The sequence below is a fragment of the Callorhinchus milii genome, unplaced genomic scaffold (assembly GCF_018977255.1).
Source record: "Callorhinchus milii isolate IMCB2004 unplaced genomic scaffold, IMCB_Cmil_1.0 Scaffold2, whole genome shotgun sequence".
In the NCBI taxonomy this organism is placed as follows: domain Eukaryota; kingdom Metazoa; phylum Chordata; class Chondrichthyes; order Chimaeriformes; family Callorhinchidae; genus Callorhinchus; species Callorhinchus milii.
In genome coordinates, this window is record NW_024704743.1 from 55,464,587 (window position 1) to 55,482,526 (window position 17,940).

The 17,940-nt window shown below is 41.1% G+C and overlaps 1 protein-coding gene across 1 annotated transcript in view; it reads right to left on the minus strand.

The window, feature by feature from the left end:
* Window positions 1-17,940, minus strand: part of LOC103182634 (basic leucine zipper and W2 domain-containing protein 2) — a 46,422-nt gene that overhangs the window by 8,753 nt on the left and 19,729 nt on the right. Inside the window, exons 2-9 of the mRNA XM_007899703.1 lie at window positions 10,907-10,971; window positions 9,333-9,509; window positions 6,404-6,507; window positions 5,516-5,581; window positions 4,555-4,690; window positions 2,384-2,493; window positions 1,282-1,452; window positions 13-159 (exon numbers count right to left, since the gene is read on the minus strand). Coding sequence (XP_007897894.1) covers window positions 13-159; window positions 1,282-1,452; window positions 2,384-2,493; window positions 4,555-4,690; window positions 5,516-5,581; window positions 6,404-6,507; window positions 9,333-9,509; window positions 10,907-10,964 — 969 coding nt within the window. The 5' untranslated portion in view covers window positions 10,965-10,971. The remainder of the gene's footprint in view (window positions 1-12; window positions 160-1,281; window positions 1,453-2,383; window positions 2,494-4,554; window positions 4,691-5,515; window positions 5,582-6,403; window positions 6,508-9,332; window positions 9,510-10,906; window positions 10,972-17,940) is intronic.

Consider the following 17,940-nt stretch of genomic DNA (forward strand, 5'->3'; position numbering starts at 1 on the left):
TTAGGGTCATACCTTTAGATGTTTCAGAGCTTGTTCTGTGACTAGCTCCTCCTTTTTATTCCACTCAACAGCATTCATTATACAAGTCCACAGTAATCCAATCACCGCCTGCTCTGGCAAATCATTTCTTTTCATCTCTTCCTTGACATACAGGACAATCTAAGGTGCACAACAGTGTAATGTGAAAACATTTATTGGTGGAACAATTTTTTTTAAGAAAAAAAATTAATTTTGCTGGGTAAAGCAATCGTCATTACAACTGGTGTGCAACTGGAAAGACTTAAAAAAAAGTTAAATCAATACTCCAACAAAGGGTGTTGTTCACTGGCTTCATCTGAGTTATGTGCCTTTAAAGAAAATAATCAATTTCAAATTGCTGCAAACTTCTGACTTCAATTTCAGCACACAACTGCAGCCAATTGGTGAATTGGCAATTCACCTAATGGATGTCTGTAAGTCATTGCAGGCAGAAGTGGCTGCTTTATTTGCCTACAATAACCGTCTACAGACAGTAATGACTTGAAGTACTTCAAGTTGTTTCAATGCAACATGGTGTTGTAGAAGTAGAAACATTCTTTAAGCCTCAACTTGAGAACTTCTGCCACAAACCTGTGATTTCTCCACCCCCCACCCCACACCAAAGCTAATAGTGCAATGGGATCGTAATGTCTACCTGAATAGGCAGTTTAGCATGTCATCTGAAGGACAGTATCTCCAGCAATGCTGTATTACCCCAATACTGCATTGGAGGGTCATCCTAAATTAAGAGTTCTAAGTCCCAACATGGGCCTTGAACCAACAACCTTCTGACTCAAAGATAAGAGCTAGTCTGACACCCAGAAAACACAGGGAGTGGGCTTGATTCTGACATTCTGTTGCCATTTCAGCTCCAAGAATACCCCACTTATCTCCTTGTTCCCAGGAGGATAGTCAGAAAAAACAAGTGAATGTTGACAGAAGGCATTTAAACCCCACAAATCAGTGCAGTGCAAGGCATCGATAAACTTGCTACTGGCTTTGCAGCTGAGACCAGCTCACCCATTTGGGTTGGCTCAGAATATAAAAGGCCGAGTGGGAAAAATCTCTTTTTTTGTGTGACATCTGCCCTTTCAAGTTTCGATAACCCAGTTAGGATGGTCAATTATTAATAACATACAAGTACAGCACCAACCCAGCTACACCCTCCCTCTCCCCCACCCCCCTCACAAAACTCTGAGGATAAAGACAACATCAAATTATCTGGCAAATAACATATGGCAAAGTAAACAGTACTGTACATACCTCCCGTACAGGGTATTCCTGAGAAAATTTCTCTTGAAGTTCTTTTTGCAGTTCCTTGCGAGTTCCCAGATTTTGCTGGATTCGCAGGAAGTCGGAGAGTTCTTTCAGACCAGCATTAGTGAAGTATGTGGCAAAATGCTCAAAATTCTGCTTATTCGCAGGAAAGAGCTCCTGTTTTTTTAGGGAGAAGGAAATGAAAAAGAGGGGAAACAAAACAACTAGCTTAGCTTTAGACTCTAAACATTGTTCCCTGTAAAAAACAAAATACCATATCCAGTGTTCACAATGTTATTTGTGATGAGCAAAGATGTATTTGGCAGCTTTAACTAGGTTAAAAGCAAGTCTAACATATTTTTAAGCTCAGATCTCTAGTAAAATATAGCAGATATCAAACCAATAGCTTATTTGAAGATCGTTGTTTTTAAATTGCCACTTCAGCTGCCAAAAAACGCCCAAATGTACACTCAAAATGCATCTAATAGCACGCCAACACAGAATAATTGAAGCCTTTCAACTCGTAAAGACTTTGCTAACAACCAACCATAAACTGCAATTTTGGACAGTAGCATTATCTGCTACAAGGCAACATCATTGCAAACCCACTCGCATAAAATGGTTTAGAATTTCTTCAACTTTTCCCAGGTAATAACAGGCAAAACTGTCAATATAAACAAGTTTTAAGATTCAGCAATCAAATTAGTGAAACATTTCTGGATTGCAGGCAAACGTGGATAACGAACATCCACAAGAATATTCCAAAGTCACATTGACTTGACGTTCATTGTCTGTTCACATTACACAAACATCATGTAGCCTTCTAGCTTCTTTCTGCTTTCCTCTTACCAAAATAAACCTAGAATTGCACAAGAGACTTTTTATGATTGAAACATACTGAAAAATTACTGCAGATAGTTTATCATCCTATTTTTACTAATATTTGTGTAAAAGTAATAGTGCAAGAGACAGCAAATGAAAAATAAGGTCAATTTAATGTTGCATAAACTTAAAATCCTCATGAAATTTGTGAAATTGTGCACAAATCTTTCAGAATCTTTCAGCATTACCTACAATCTGAAACAAGTTCTAGCCCAGAAATACTCACCAACAGCCTCTTGTCCAAGTTGACTTTTCTAAGGGATGAGGTAACAGCATTTGCATCTTTTTCTGCCATCCAAGCTTTAAAAACCTTAACAGCAAACGATGCAGATATTCCTGTTTTGAAGAGGGGAAAATAAATTAACCATTTTCTCCTAAAACAGCCAGATACAATTAGAAATGGAGAAGTTTTACAGAATACAGATGAAAGTAGATTGGTACTGATCAGTGCAATTTCTTGTTGGTTAAACCAGACATGACCCAGTGGTACCAGATTTGTACAGGAGCAGGTCAGGCATCCCAGATCTTAATGGCCCTATATCAAAATATTTATGTTCTATCGCTTACATACACCTTTCTTATCAGAAACGGGAGTCTGGCTCATTTGATTTCATTCTACTAGAATAATGCTCCCCCACTCCAGTACTATTCAGGGTAATACTACTTCAAATAGTTCCTCAAATGAGCCCAAGCACTGTGACCTCCACCACCCTTTCTGGTAACCATTTTCACTGTTCACCACCCTCTTGCAGAAAGAAACACTTCCTCTAGTTTCCTCTTTTCTAATATTACCCTTCACATGCCTTAACCTATCCCCTGTTGCCATGCTGCCTTGGCACATCTGAAAGCAGAACTTTACATTTGTTTTCAACGTTCACTGTATCCCTTCAGTTTCCAGCTCAAGTGCTTTACCTTAACTGGTTCTCTTTAGACTCTCCACTTCCAATCTTTGCCTCATTAGTTAGCAGAAGATCATTTCTAAAACACATTCAAAAGTTGCAAGTTTCCTTCATAAAGAAGTCTTGGCCAAGTGCTTTCTCCACATATGTTGGGTGTGATGACTGATGAGAGCTAGGAAAGGAATTTCTTTCTGATGCATTCTACTCAGGCAATCTTGGTAGCACTATACCGATCACATCTGAAACTAGCACTATACTAGATCACATCTTGAACCAACCATCTAACCGAAAAGGCTACATGCTTATTTATTTTTTATTTACATTACATACACATTCCATGGACAATTTATTTGTATTTGTGCACTACTTGCGTACATGACAACTTAGAAAAATGTAATTGTTCAAAGATATTCATTTTGGATTAAGATTAACATATTTTAAAGTAATTTTTTTAAAATAAATTGTGTGCAGGGAAAAGGTTCTGTGTCTCTGGCCCCCCCTCCCGTTTTTTTTCTTTAAAACTGAAGAGTAGGGCATTTGGTTACAACAAAAATTATCAACACTTAGAAACATCTAGTAGAAACATCTACTTTGGGTGAGGTACAAGATACGGAACTATACCCCAGTGGGAGTGGGAACTGGGGGGTGGGAGGGGGGAAGAGAGAATGAGAACACCAGATACTTTTGTGAAGGGCTAAAATTGGATATACTCACATATACATTTATATACATAGATTTTGGCTTCAATTCCATGGCCACGTCCAGAATGTTCCACACAATTAAGAGGTAAGAAAGCTTAAATTCCTTTGGAAGAGTTTTAAATATGTTGAGCAATAATCAATTATAGTTAAGCTTGCACTTGAACTCTAGGGTTTGCCCCCGAACTTGTTGCCAATCAAATGCCAGAAATTAGCAGTAAACCAGCAGAAGCCAGACATGCGGTTACACAATATACCCAGAAGGGATGTTAATCTTTTCCAAATGGGTTGTGCATGAAAAATAATGGTTTCAAGGGTTGGCTTTTCAGCTGAGGGCTCCAGGAGAAAGGGAAAAAGTTGGGGCAAGTAGGATGAAAGAGGAAGTGCCCTTAGAAAACATGGCAATTGTAAATACCTTCATATAAAACATATTTTTGCCTATCGCACCCCTGAATAAATTAATTAATTTTATACCAGTGGTGGTTTGATTTAATTTGTATCATTTTATTCACACTGTTCTCATCTAGTGTAAATCAGTTTTTGCTGAGCTCCTCACTGTACCATTGTTACCACTGTGGAAGCACAATGGATGCCTTGCTTCGTAACACAGTGCTGTCCTTATTAGAAGTGTATGCAATAGTTGAGCTGTTGGTCATTATGACTGACGACACAATGTCCTGTTCCGAGGTGTAGAATCAAGCCATTTTATTTATTTAATCTACTTTTTTGAAACACTAAACAAAGCCCAGGAAACATTGCATTGTTTAAAAAAAACATATGAAAGTAGCTTTAAGTATTACCTTCTTTAACCAAGCTATCAGAAAAGAGGCTGGTTAAAATTGTAGCTGGAAGTGATCCATTAGCCAGCAGGATGCCAGTGAGTATTGCCAACTTAGTCTGCTCGGAGGTTGAAAATGCTTTCAGAAACAGTAAAAGCTGAGGAAAGACAACACATTTATTTTAAGAAAGAGAAAGGGCACTTGGAAGGGGAGAGAGGATTCATCAGACACTTTGAATGCCGCTTGCAACAGTCACGATTTTCGTGTACAGTCCTACCCATTTATGTCATCACACAGGGACTGAGCAGATTTTGTTGACATAAGTGGGTTTCGACATAAAATGAACCAAATGCTGTCAGTTACCGTCAGTCAGGTGTGTGCTGGGAGCTGTAATCTGAGCGCACACTAAGTGCTGCACTATCCCACCAGGGGGACTGCGCACACCCAAAAGTGGTAAGAACACAATGTACTCAATGCTGTTATGGACATGAAAAGTTTGTTGATAAAAGTAAGTTGCAATTTATGTTGACGTCCACAGCAAGCTTAATGTGTTCCTATATGGGGAAGGGCTCAGGGCTTCAAATTGTTGTTGACATGTGTGGGATGTCATTCACTCATGTTATTCACAATCACTCTGGCCCTGGAACTGAATAAAGCATATTGAAAACACCATACCCCACCTCAGGGTGTTAAGTGATACTGTGTCCTTTGCAGTTCATGGCTAAATGTTTAACTGTCAGCAGGCTCCGATATCCTGACTGGCTTTGAAGCAGATATACTCTCTCGTGGAGAGAAATGAAGAGACAAGCCACCCAGTGAAAAGCAGATGTGTCCATTGGCCCATAGTCGGGGATATGACTAAAATATACGCCTTGGAGAGGGAGGGAGCTATGTAAGTTTACTAAGAAAGAAAGTTCTTCAGACTTCCCAAAAAGGAAAAAATGTAAAGCTGAGCCCAACTGAAATCATCTTTAACCATTACCTTTTTAACTGCATCTTCAAATGCCTTTTCCAGGTATTTGTACCGCCTGTTGAGCTTATTGAAGACCTAAAGTAAAATAAAAAAGTTATTAGATTGCAGGCACTAAGCATGAAACTGAACAATCTGCAGTTTGTCCTTAAACACATTAAAGATTTGTATTTAACGAAAATTTAGATGCAATGGTTAGTATCCTGAAATTGATGCTTTCAGAAGCAAGGAGTCAGTGGATTGGGATAATGGGTATGCAGAGTTTGGTACTGGTGAGGATGCGTGCGGTGGTTTGGGATGAGCTAGACCTTGTAGATGTTGGAACTAGGAAGACCAGAGAGGAGTGCAGGAACCTGGAGGGAAAGAACTGCAATAGATCCCAGCACTTAATACTGTACAGGGCCCCAACTGCAGACTCGCTCATTATCATTCTGCACTGTGCACACTGAACCTTGCATTCTGAGCCTCGCAATCATGTGTTGCAATCGGAGAACGATTACATTAATAAGAAACTTCCCATTGTGTTCTTGTCCATATAAATAACATTGGGTGATGCAAACGGAGAGGATCGCATCATCAGTTCTGGTAAAAGAGATGTATTGCACTGGGAGATGCTTTCTTGAATTAAATATTATTTTGAATTAAGTCATTTTGAAATAAAAAGGCTCACTTCTGCTAGAAATAAATCATTTACAGATTCTCTCAAGTGGCACACAACATCAGCATTTAAAATAAATGTTAAATTGCCCTGTTCATTCACTTCTCGACTTGCCAATATTGTTGAGTGGCAGCAGCTATTTCACAAGATCCCAGACAGGAGATTAGTTAGTACTGTATCATCTTAAACAGCATTCGACAGTGATATGATCCACTTCAACTACTTCCAAGCGTAATGTTTACCTGAGCATAGTCTCGGATGGTTTCTTGATCTTCAGTGGCACCAAACACACAGTATTCAGTCACCTTGGTCTTATCCCCATCATCAATGCGAGTTCCACCTGGGGCTACAAAATAAGAATAAATAAGTTGCTGATTTCTAAAAGTCTCACATAAACATATGTCAGAGTTTGCAACATCACATTACTTCAGATTTCAATCCTCTTAGCAGCAAAAACATCAGACGCAGGTTAATATTTTTTGCTACAACATATCTGTGGAGTTGGGTGAGGAGGGGGGGCAGGGGGGAGAGAGAGGGCTGAGGGCTTCCTGATGGCTCAGTGGGTAAAGCACTGCCTAGTTTGCAACAGAATCACTTATGCAAAGAAAATCTGATCCTATGTTTGTGAGAGTAACTAGTATACTCTTGGGTGTGTGAAAGGAAGTAGGGGGATAGAGAGATATAAACTAAAAATGGCTAGGCAGGCTTCCCATGGTTTATCACCATCCAGTGACCCCCAGCTACAGAGTTTGGGCATATGAACATCAGACAAGGAAAGCATCAAATGCATCATAATGACTCTCTAGTTCACTTGCGAAGAATGGCCGTTTGGAAAAGGATTGACCTGTACCAATGGAACTACACCTTAGCAAGCGGCAGGATTTTCAGGAGAGGGGAGAAAATTGGAGCAACCCTCCCCAATGTCCACAATTGCAATAGATTTAACGGTTATGTACACACGGCATGATTTACAATTCTTGAGACAAGAGCGTGATTTAATCCAGTGACGAGTTTAGCAAGATTTAATCCAGTTATCAGTTTACTTAATCCTTGCAAATCTGGGTTAATACATTGCACATCTGCCAGATAAAGTTTCATTGTGCATATTGATGGAACAAAGGCCTGCCTGGCTCAAGGAATTAATAGCGTGCAGATTTGCAGTATTGTTACATCAAACTCCTACTTGTTGTTTACAGGAGGGATCATATACAGGAACATGGCAGATGGCACAAATCGTCACCTAGTTTCAAAAATTTAGCTCCATCATAAGACAAGAAATTGTGTGCACATCGGGGACTCAAGTTTCCACTTCTTACTTACAAGGAAATGGATATAATGAAAAAACAGTATATTTTTGATTTTAAACACAATTGTACAGCACTTTTCAAAAGAATTTTGGTTAAGTTTAATTGTACAAAAGTTTGGCTTGTAAACTAGACATTATTTCCTCAGGCAGAGATCTAAAACAGATGATGCTTTACAGAGGGTAAATTCCAGCACACTTCTGACAATGTGCACACAACATTGCTGTGTGCAGCATCAATCCCAAAGGATTAAAAGGCAGAAATGGTTGAACAATAAAAGTGACCAGGAAACAGACTGTGGAATTAAAGCAACAGATTTTTTTAAAAAAAAGTAAACTTGCAATAATAACCTGCTGATGAAAGAACCTTAATTGTGAAAGATGATTAAAGAAGCAATTTACCTTGGCTAAAAAAACAATTGCAAGCAGGAAACATTTCACATTGAATGATAGGAACCAAGCCATGCTGGGCCATTCATTAAACTCAGGGGTAGGTGTGAAATGAGGCTATTCTGAAACACGGTTGTGGCACTAATCTACAAATATTTTCTTTTATTGTTAACTCAAATGCCCATTTTGCACTAATTCTCACTGACTGAAGAGACAATAAATTAGTTTGACAGATTGAAGAGACTTTGGCAGGAATAATCTGTAATATTTAAATCATGTGTCAAAGCAGCTTCCAGTTTATTAAATAACTTAATTTGCTATTTGCTTTATCAAATGCAAGGATTATTATTATAATAACAAAAGTGATATTGGACTTTGGACGAGCTGAAACAAGCTGTCACCTCGTCACTCCATCCATTTTACGGAAGAAGTCACTCTGAACATGGTGACAAATGAGACCTAGGTTTGATTCCCGGCAGGGTGAAACCTTGGGGAAGTTTCCTTACTTCAGACGCCTGATAATAATCCCTCAAGAAAAAAAAACAATAATAATTGGTAAATTCAATCCACGACTGTTTGTGGGACACTGCTGTGCGCAATTGGCTGCCGCATTTCGCCTACAAATATAAGTCAATTCACTTTACAGTCTATTCTGTAAATTCTGTGAAGCACTTTGAGATGTCTAGAAGACGTGAAAAGCGCTATATCAAATGCAAGGATTATTATTATTATCTCTCGATTTTATACCCTAGATTTTTTTCGTCCTTTCAAAAATATGCACATTTATTTCCATTAAGTCACTTTAGCAGCTATAAAGGATTATGGTTGACTGTCTTGTCAAGATAATCCCAATGATTTCTAATGCCTTCAAAGAACCACTGACATGTAAGAACCCAATTAACCAAACTAATAGTATCTGCCATTCTGATTTTGTCAACTATTTCGAACACTTCTCGGGATTACCAACAAAAGTACTGTATTATAAAAGAGCATCACGGCCCTGATTAACTGAATTTAATCCAGATTCATTTTTTGGCTGCATTAAATATGAATGCAAATCTAAAGGTTAAGTACCATTTATAAAAGTGTACCGTGTATGATGGGTGGGGGGGGGGAGAGAAGAGAAAAGCACTTGTCAAATTTTGATTCAATATATAAGAAACATTTAATTATGTGAGAAACATCAAGTTGGTGCATGCCAAGAAACATTGCTGCACAACACACTTCTCCGCTTCAGTTTGTGGACTTTTTTTTATTAAAAAGTTTAAATTTAGTTTTTTTAAAAAAAACTTTAATGGGTAATAAGTAATGGAACTGAACAGAAGATGACTTATTACAAAAAGTGAAGCTTTCTTAGAAAGCCTAACTTTGGTGGCAAACCTAACAGGTTCAGGAAGACAAACCTTGAGTTTGATATAAACCCTCATTTTGCTCTTCATTAAGTTCAGCTCAATTATGTACCCAAGATTCACACTTACCAAGCATGCTCCCAGCTATCAGAATATCAAACAGGGTGTCTGCATAGCGACGGTAATCTTGTCTTGAGCCAGTTGCGTCCAAAAACTTGGCTACTGCCTCCAGATCGTTCCCAGCCTCATTAAGACCTTGAATAATGGTGTCTCTGAAGACTGTTGGTTCGAACTTCTCTTTTTCATCTGCACAAGAAAACTCAATTTTCAGTCAATGTACACCACTTTCCCGTTAGCTCAATGATAATCTTGGATTTCAACTGCACTATTGCCAATTCCACAGGATTCAAAATGACCTTATTTAGCAATGGTATCAGCGGCACTTTACAAGGAAATACAAACAGCCACTACGATAGGAGATATTTTTCCTCCTGATGCAAGAGAGAAGTGCTATATTGTTGTGATTGTGATCCTACTTGCACACTTGTGCACGACCAATTGCTGCACCAAGAAGTCCATCTTTACATCAGTGCCGCCCTATAGACCCCAAAATTCAATCTTTTAAAGGCGAAAGCTAGCCGGCACGGGGGATTTCATACTATAAATCCGCACTCACATCTTTTGAATGCATAGCACAAATTAATAAAAAATTTTGCTGTTTGCTTTTCAAGGACACTAATGCACAATAATCTGTAAAGACACCCAGTCTGTCAACTTCAATCAGTTCTCAGTTGTACAGAACTCCACGCTTCATTGACAACATCAGAAGCATAGATGATAAAGAAATTTAGTGGAGCAAGGAATTCAATTGAAAAATCGGTGGCTAAATCGTTTGCAATTGAGGTATTACAATTGGCCTCAATACCTTGGGATTCTTTTGGGGGTGGGGGCAAGAGGGAGAAGAGAAATAGGAAGGTGAGGAGAAAAATATATTCACTGCACAGTGCAGTAGTTGGGAGTCCTTAAAAATCCTAACCTGCCAGGATAAGGCACGATTGGTGGTGGTCAGCACCTTCGCATCGTGGCATCACTAGGCATATGAACAGTGACATCACAGCACATGTGCATAGAAAAGTAGTTGTTTCGGGAGTTGTTCGTTTGTCATCAATGTCGTTTTCTGCGTGCTGTGTGGGCGCGTAGAAAGTTGGCACCTCTCAATGCTGAAGCTACAACCAGGTTAGCCTATGCATTGATGTGATGTGCAACCAGACAGTCTAGCACAACACACATGAACAGTGCAGGAAGATGTCTTGTAAGTAAACCAGTGCTATCAGCCCTGTACTGCATACACTCTATCCAGATATCCTTGTTGTACACATCTTCAATCTACCAGACACCAAAGGGCACAGTGGATGCCCTTGTGGTCAAATAGGCTCAAGACACCAAGGCTCACACACACATGGTAACTCAAGCGAGGATCCTAAGCATGTCCAGAACCATCGCCCAGAAACAAAAACAAAAGTAAAAACGTCACCTGGGGAGGAGAATGGGAGTATAACAGAAGAGAAAGATGAAACGTGTCCCATCAGGAACCTGAGAGGTGGGCACACTGCTTTAGTCACTAGGATTCCAACCAAATCAGTACATTCAAAATCATACATCAAAATATTTTACACCTGAAGGAATGAAGCAGGTGGACTTACCCCTCTTCCTGGTCTTGAACCGCTGGCCTGTTAGCACTGGCTTCTGCTGCTTACTCATAAACTTTCTGTGTGGGGGAAAATATCAAGACATGATCAAAAATTAATACCCAGAAAAACTGATTTTTTTGTGTACATGAATCACAAGAGTCTTGTTTCAGTCACAGAAAGACAGAACAAAAGGTTAGGGAATTTTTTTTAATATAGCATCAAGGTTGTTGGGACATGAAATTCCCTACCTGGATCTGCGGGTGATGCAGAATCCAGATTAATTTTAAAGAGGGAATTAGATGGGGCGAACGACCTCCAATTGTTCTGTAAAATTCTTTGGCTCTATCAATCCATGATATTTTGTTTAATAAACAGCTGTTTTTAAAAGTGGTGAATTATACTCACCAGATTTTATTAAAGTAATAAAACACAAATATTAAGACCAAACAAGTGGCTACTTGCCTACAACATGCTCTTTGAAAAAAGTTTATTCATTGTGAAAACAGATTTTGTAAAAATTGAGCAATTAAGTCGCATGTTAGACAGAACCTACACCAAAACAGTCAATTTGTCTCCACTGCCTGCTTATATGCCACACAAGCCGCCACCCATATAATCCATCCTCCTAAGCCTTCCCCATACTTCTCCATCGCCTTCAGTCTCATGTATGCATCGAGTTTCCGTTGACACTATATGCATTGATACTTTCTGCTTCAATTATAACTGCTGGCAGCGAGTTCCCTGAAACCCTCTGTGTAAATAAATTTCTTCTTAAATCCCTTTTAGATAACTCTGCTCCATTAGTACCATGAACCAAGAAGTTAAATCAGAGACGTGGCACGAGTCAACAAACAAATATATTATTTTTCTTGTTCTTTTTGAGAAAATGAAACCAGATGTCCCGGTTGAACAGTGAAAATCTTAGTACATCAACAACTTGCATTTATATAGAGCCCATCACGATTTAACTTGTTAGTTCCAGCATTCCAAGAACAACTTTAAAAAAAATACAGGTTAACTTTTTTTGCACTCTATAAATCTAGGTGCAATGGTGAACAGAATTTGCACTGTTGGTGCACTACATTTCACTTGCAAAATACAGTCACATCACTGTACAATATATCCTGTGAAGTGCTTTGAAATGGCTCAACGACATGATAAGGCACTATATCAAATGCAACTTAAAAAATATATCTTCTGCAATAAGGATACACCTTCATCCACAAAGTATACAGTCAATTAATTCATTTACAGTATATTCTGTGTATCCATTTGAGATGGCTCAATGACGTGATAAGATGCAATATCAAATGTAACCATTATTACTATTGTCCTCCACAAGTCTCTGATCTCTTGTATGCAGGTGCAGAGAGGCACTGAGCAAAAACTAGACACATCCCTGTGGAGGGAAAATCTGGAAGGAATTGAATCACATGCCAGATTCCCACACCCCCAATCACGAGTGAAGGATCACTTGTTCTCTCATCTCAGTTGGGGCAGAGCTATGGATGCAGGTTCAGCTCCTCTATGAGTCCCTGATCTCTTAGGTCCAGTTGCAGCGAGGCACTGAGCGAAAGCTTGACACTTCCCTGTGGGGATGGGAAAGGTGGAGGGAATTAAATCTTTTTTTTGGTCACACTGGGTGTCTGACACATGCGGAAACCCATCACCATGTTTAAGACTATCCATATAAAGCAAAGTTCCATACATTCCACCTACACATGGAAATCCCAGAGATAAGATTGTTGGAATGCACACTCTCTCCCTGGAGGGACGCATCCTGCTGACCTAATTCCGAAAAGTATTTGACGCAGGTTGGCAAGAGCCAAGGCTTGGGGATCCCAAAGTGTGCGGTGGGCAACAGCTGGAATCTAGCCAGCTAAATAAAACCACATAAAACCATTGGTAGCACTCTTTGGCAAGCTTTCCGTTGCTTGTCCAGCTAAGACCACTCTATCTGTTAAGAATTTAATATTAGGCTACCATCCCATACCTCAGACAAGCACCGAAGTAGGATTATTTGTTAATTGGTGCTTAGCCTATCATCTTTGATCATAGTAGGTCTCAGGAGACAGCCCCCTCTGGGCACTGTCTCAGATGAATACTAGGATTAAGGGAAAAAAAGTCCTTGGATATAATAGCTGAAAAACAAACTGCAGATGTTAGAAAGTCGAAAACAAAAAACAAAAAGGCTGGAAATCTGAAACAGGACCAAATCGTAATCTGAAAGAAGACAAGCTATTTAAGAAGTACCATGATGGATATGTATTCTGGTTAGATTAGGTCTGGAAGGGAGACAATTAGAGACACTGCTCAAAATCTTACAAACAATCTTTGGAAACTGAAATGTATGGAAGGATTAGTGGGCGACAAATGTTGCATCTCGGTTCAGGAAAAGGACAAGATGGGAGATTAAATTGATTAGTGTTACCTCCGCCGTGGATAAACTTCTTAAACAATTAAGAAGGATGCCATTTGTGAACGCTTAAAGGTAGGGATCGATTTGGGAGAATCAGCATTGAGTTGTGAAGAGCGGGTCACACTTGACTAATCAATTTCCTTTGAGGCAGCCACAGAGTGGATTTCAGAAGTTGTCAGGTAAGAGACCATTGAGATAAATAAAGCACATGGTAGTAAAGGCGGCAAGGAGAGACTGAGTGCTGAATGAAGACAGTGTAGAGAAAGGCACGTAGATGTTTCTCGGATTTGCTGGATGGCGGGGAACCATAATTTTGCTGACAAGATCAAATTATGGACACTGCAAAATATGAAGAATGTGAGAAATTACAAGTGAGATGGTAAAGGGCAAAAATCCCCCCCTACCCACTTGCTGCTCGCAAAAAAATACCTCTTAAAGTATGATGCACATGCAAGATTTTATAGCAAGTCTTCAATTGACATTTCAGTTCCCTTTCTGAATACTAATGCTTCTCTTCTCGCCTGCACATATGCAAAGCAGCTAAAGTCGCTGACTAACCATTTGTGAAAAATCAATGAGCAGGTTACACTTCTTTCTAACCACAGCCACCCCCCCATATCCTGTCTGTTCTCATGCACTTCCCACACTGAGAGGCATGTGTGCAGGGTACGTGTCTGCCCGTTAGCTGAGGGAATGGTGCACAATAACAGGCAAACTTAAACCGTAGAGACATACTTTTAAAAGGAAAAAGAAAATTAAGTTTCAAAAATGAATTGAAACACGACTTTATTGAATGTTATTCATAACCTTATCTTTCTAGTTTTCACTTTCAATGTCACTACTTTATTTGCACTCTCAGAACAGCTACCAATAGCTCTTGTATAATCCAAAAAAGGACCTTTCTGCAATGTAAAAAGTATGTACGTAACAATAATCCTTGTATTTGATACAGCACCTTATCACATCTTCAAGATGTTTCAAAGCACTTCATAGAATACACTGCAAAGTGAATTGACTGTATAATTTGTTGGCAAAACACGGCAGCCATTTGCACACAGCAATGTCCCCCAAACAGTCATGGATTGAGTGACCAATTTGTTATTTGTTATTAAGGAATTGTTACTTCCGGAAAAGCGATTTGCCAATTGACTAACGACCAAGTTTCTACTAACTGCTAGGTAAGCAGAGGCGTGTGCAGTAAGGAAATTAACAACTTTTCGCCAAATATCACTGTTTTAACATGTCGGCTGATGCCTAGTGAATTGACTGTATAATTTGTGGGAGAAACGTGGCAGCCATTTGTGTATAGTAGTGTCTCACAAACAGCTGTGGATTGAAGTGACTAATTTATTATTGTTTTCTTTCTTGAGGGATTATTATCAGGTGTGGAGAAAGGAAACTTGCCCAAGGTTTCGCCCTGCCGGGACTCAAACCCTGGTCTCTCGCTTACGAGGCAAGTGCTCTAACTGCTGAGCTACAGGACTCTGTAGAATAGCCTAAATAAAGCCATTCTACCACTTAAAAAGAATTTGTGAACAACGTTTATATGGCATCAGATGTCACCTTCTAAACTATGAATGATCAATCAATACAATACAGATTTATATAGCGCCTTTCCCACCAGGAAGACTGGTGGGTAGCTGAACTGGGGTGGGAGCAGAGGAGCATGGAGATGGGGAAGATAACTGGTAATGTAAGAAATTTGAAGTTGACAAATTCTACATTGATTCCGAGAGCTTAAACAAGCCTTATTATAATTTCATTCACAGACCAACCATGGCTTCCACAATGCAACATTTTTATCGGGTGCAGATCAAGAAAATGACTTACAATCATAAGAGCCAGATTAAAAAGCAGGATACAAAGATTGGAAGAACTCCTCAGTACACAAAATTTACACATTTAATGCAATAAAAAACAGAAGGACAGTGAAATAATAAATAGATGGGCACGTCAATTTTTAAAAAAATTATATTCTATTAATCATAGAGATTATTTCCAAGATACTGAAATGCTATTTGTTATTACACATCAATCTCAATGTAGTGTATATGTACAAACACACAACAGTGTGCAAATTGGCTACTAGGTTTTCCCACAACACAGTCACTACACTTTAAAGTGTAAACATCCTGAGAACAGGAAATAGAAATGTAAACAGTCAAAATCACACTGCAGTGTACGTTTGAGCTGCGTTTTAATAAATCATTAAATATAATGAGGAATTAAGCCAGAACTCTGTTTTTAAATCAAATCCAATCTGACTGTGAGTCACAAGAACAAGAAATAGATGTATGAAACAGCCACAATAGCAAATTCAAATGGATGATGTTTGAATTGAGCTTGAGCAAATGTTTTAGTAATTCATTAAGTAGATTCCTGCATAAACAGAATTTACACTTACATAGCACTTTCACATGGGAGACCATAATCACACAAATGACAGGACGGCACCTACAAAAACGCAGCATTCCCCCCAAAGTGTCAGCATAGACTTTTCCTCAAAGCTAGAGATGGGGCTTGAACCTACAACAACAACATTTCATTTACAGAGCGTCTTTCACGTCGGGAGGACGTCCCAAGGCGCTGGACAGTTAGGTCAGGACCCGAGCAGGGGGGAAATGGTCAGGGTGAGGGGAGGGAAGGGAGGGAGCGAGGAGGGGGTAGAGGGTCGAGAGGGGAGCTGAAGGCACGGTCAAAGAGAAAGGTCTTGAGACCGGCCTTGAAGGAGGAAAGGGAGGAGGCGGCGAAGGCACTGGGGGATGAGTTCCAGAGCTGGGGCTGAGAGGCTGAAGGCCCGACCACCGATGGTAGGGCGGTTGGGGCGGGGGATGTGGAGCAGACCGGAGCCAGAGGAACGGAGGGTACGGGCAGGTAGGTAGGGGGATAGTAGGTCGGAGAGGTAGGAGGGAGCAAGGCCGTGAATGGCCTTGTAGGTGAGGATGAGGATCTTGAATTCGATCCTCTGGGGGATGGGGAGCCAGTGGAGGCGAGCGAGGGTGGGAGTGATGTGGTCCGAAGCCTGGTGCGGGACAGTACACGAGCTGCAGAGTTCTGAATGACCTGCAGCTTGTGGAGGGAGGTGCCGGGAAGGCCGGCGAGGAGAGAGTTCCCATAGTCCAGCCTTGAGGTGATAAAGGCGTGGACCAGGGTTTCAGCAGCGTGAGGGGTGAGGTAGTGCCGTAGTCTGGCGATGTTCCGGAGGTGATGGAAGGCGGTGCCAGTTGTGGCGCGATATGAGGGAGAAAGGACAGCTCAGGGTCGAACAGAACCCGAGGTTCCTGACTGGCTTTGAGAGGTGGAGAGTGCAGCCTTGGATGCTGATGCTGTCAGCGCCTGAGGTGCGGAGGCGCTGACGTGAGCCAATCAGGAGGGCCTCAGTTTTCGCACGTTGAGCTGAAGAAAGTTGTCTCTCGTCCAGGACTCGATGTCGGACAGGCAGCTGTCAGGACATCGGTGGTCGTGGAGTTGAGGGTAGAGGAGGAAAGGTAGAGTTGGGTGTCATCCGCATACATGTGGAAGTTAACCCCATGTCTGCGGATGATGTCACCAAGGGGGAGCATATAGAGGGTGAAGAGGAGGGGACCGAGGACAGAGCCCTGAGGGACACCGCACGAGACAGTGCGGGGGGTGGAGGAAAAGCCGTTTGTGGAAACAAAATGAAGACGGTGGGAGAGGTACGACCTAAACCACTCAAGGACAGGGCCTTGAAGGTTGAGGTGGGAGGACAAGCGGTGGAGGAGGATAGCGTGGTCGACCGTATCGAATGCTGCCGATAGGTCGAGGAGGCAGAGGGAGCCCTGGTCACAGATGGTCAGGATGTCATTGGTGACCTTGACCAGGGCAGTTTCTGTGCTATGGGCAGCACGGAAACCCGACTGAAGGGGTTCGAATAATGAATGGGTGGAGAGGAAAGAGCGCAGCTGGGAGGCGACAACTCTTTCAAGGACCTTGGACAGGAAGGGGAGGTTGGAGATGGGCCGGTAGCTTGATAGCTGCGACGCATCAAGGGAGGGTTTTTTCAAGTGGGAGTGATGGTGGCAGTTTTTAAGGGAATGGGAACAGAGCCAGAGGAGAGGGACAGGTTGACGATGTCTGTGATATGTGGGGCAAGGAGGTGGAGCTGAGAGATAAGGAGTGGAGTGGGGATGGGGTCAAGGGAGCAGGTGGTGGGTTTCAGGGATAGGATGAGTTTGGTGACGAGGGTGGGGAAACGGGTTCGAAGGTGTGTAGGGGAGGATGGGTAGGAGTCGGAGTGTGGGAGGGAAGAGGTGGGGGGGGAAGTTGGAGGGGGAGTGACCGCAGAGCGGATTCCCTTGATTTTGGATTGTGGAGTCCTGTTGCTCAGTGGTTAGAGCACTCGCTTTGCAAGCGAGAGACCTGAGTTCAATTCCAGGCAGGGCGAAACCTTGGGTAAGTTTCCTTACTCCACACAGAGCCTAATAATAATCCCTCCAAAACCAAAAACAATAATAAATTAGTCATTTTCAATCTACGATTGTTTGTGTGACATTACTGTGCGCAATTGGCTGCCGCGTTCGCCCACAAATATACAGTCAATTCACTTTACAGTGTGTTCTGTGAAGCGCTTTGGGACGTCTTCCCGACATGAAAAGCGCTATAACAA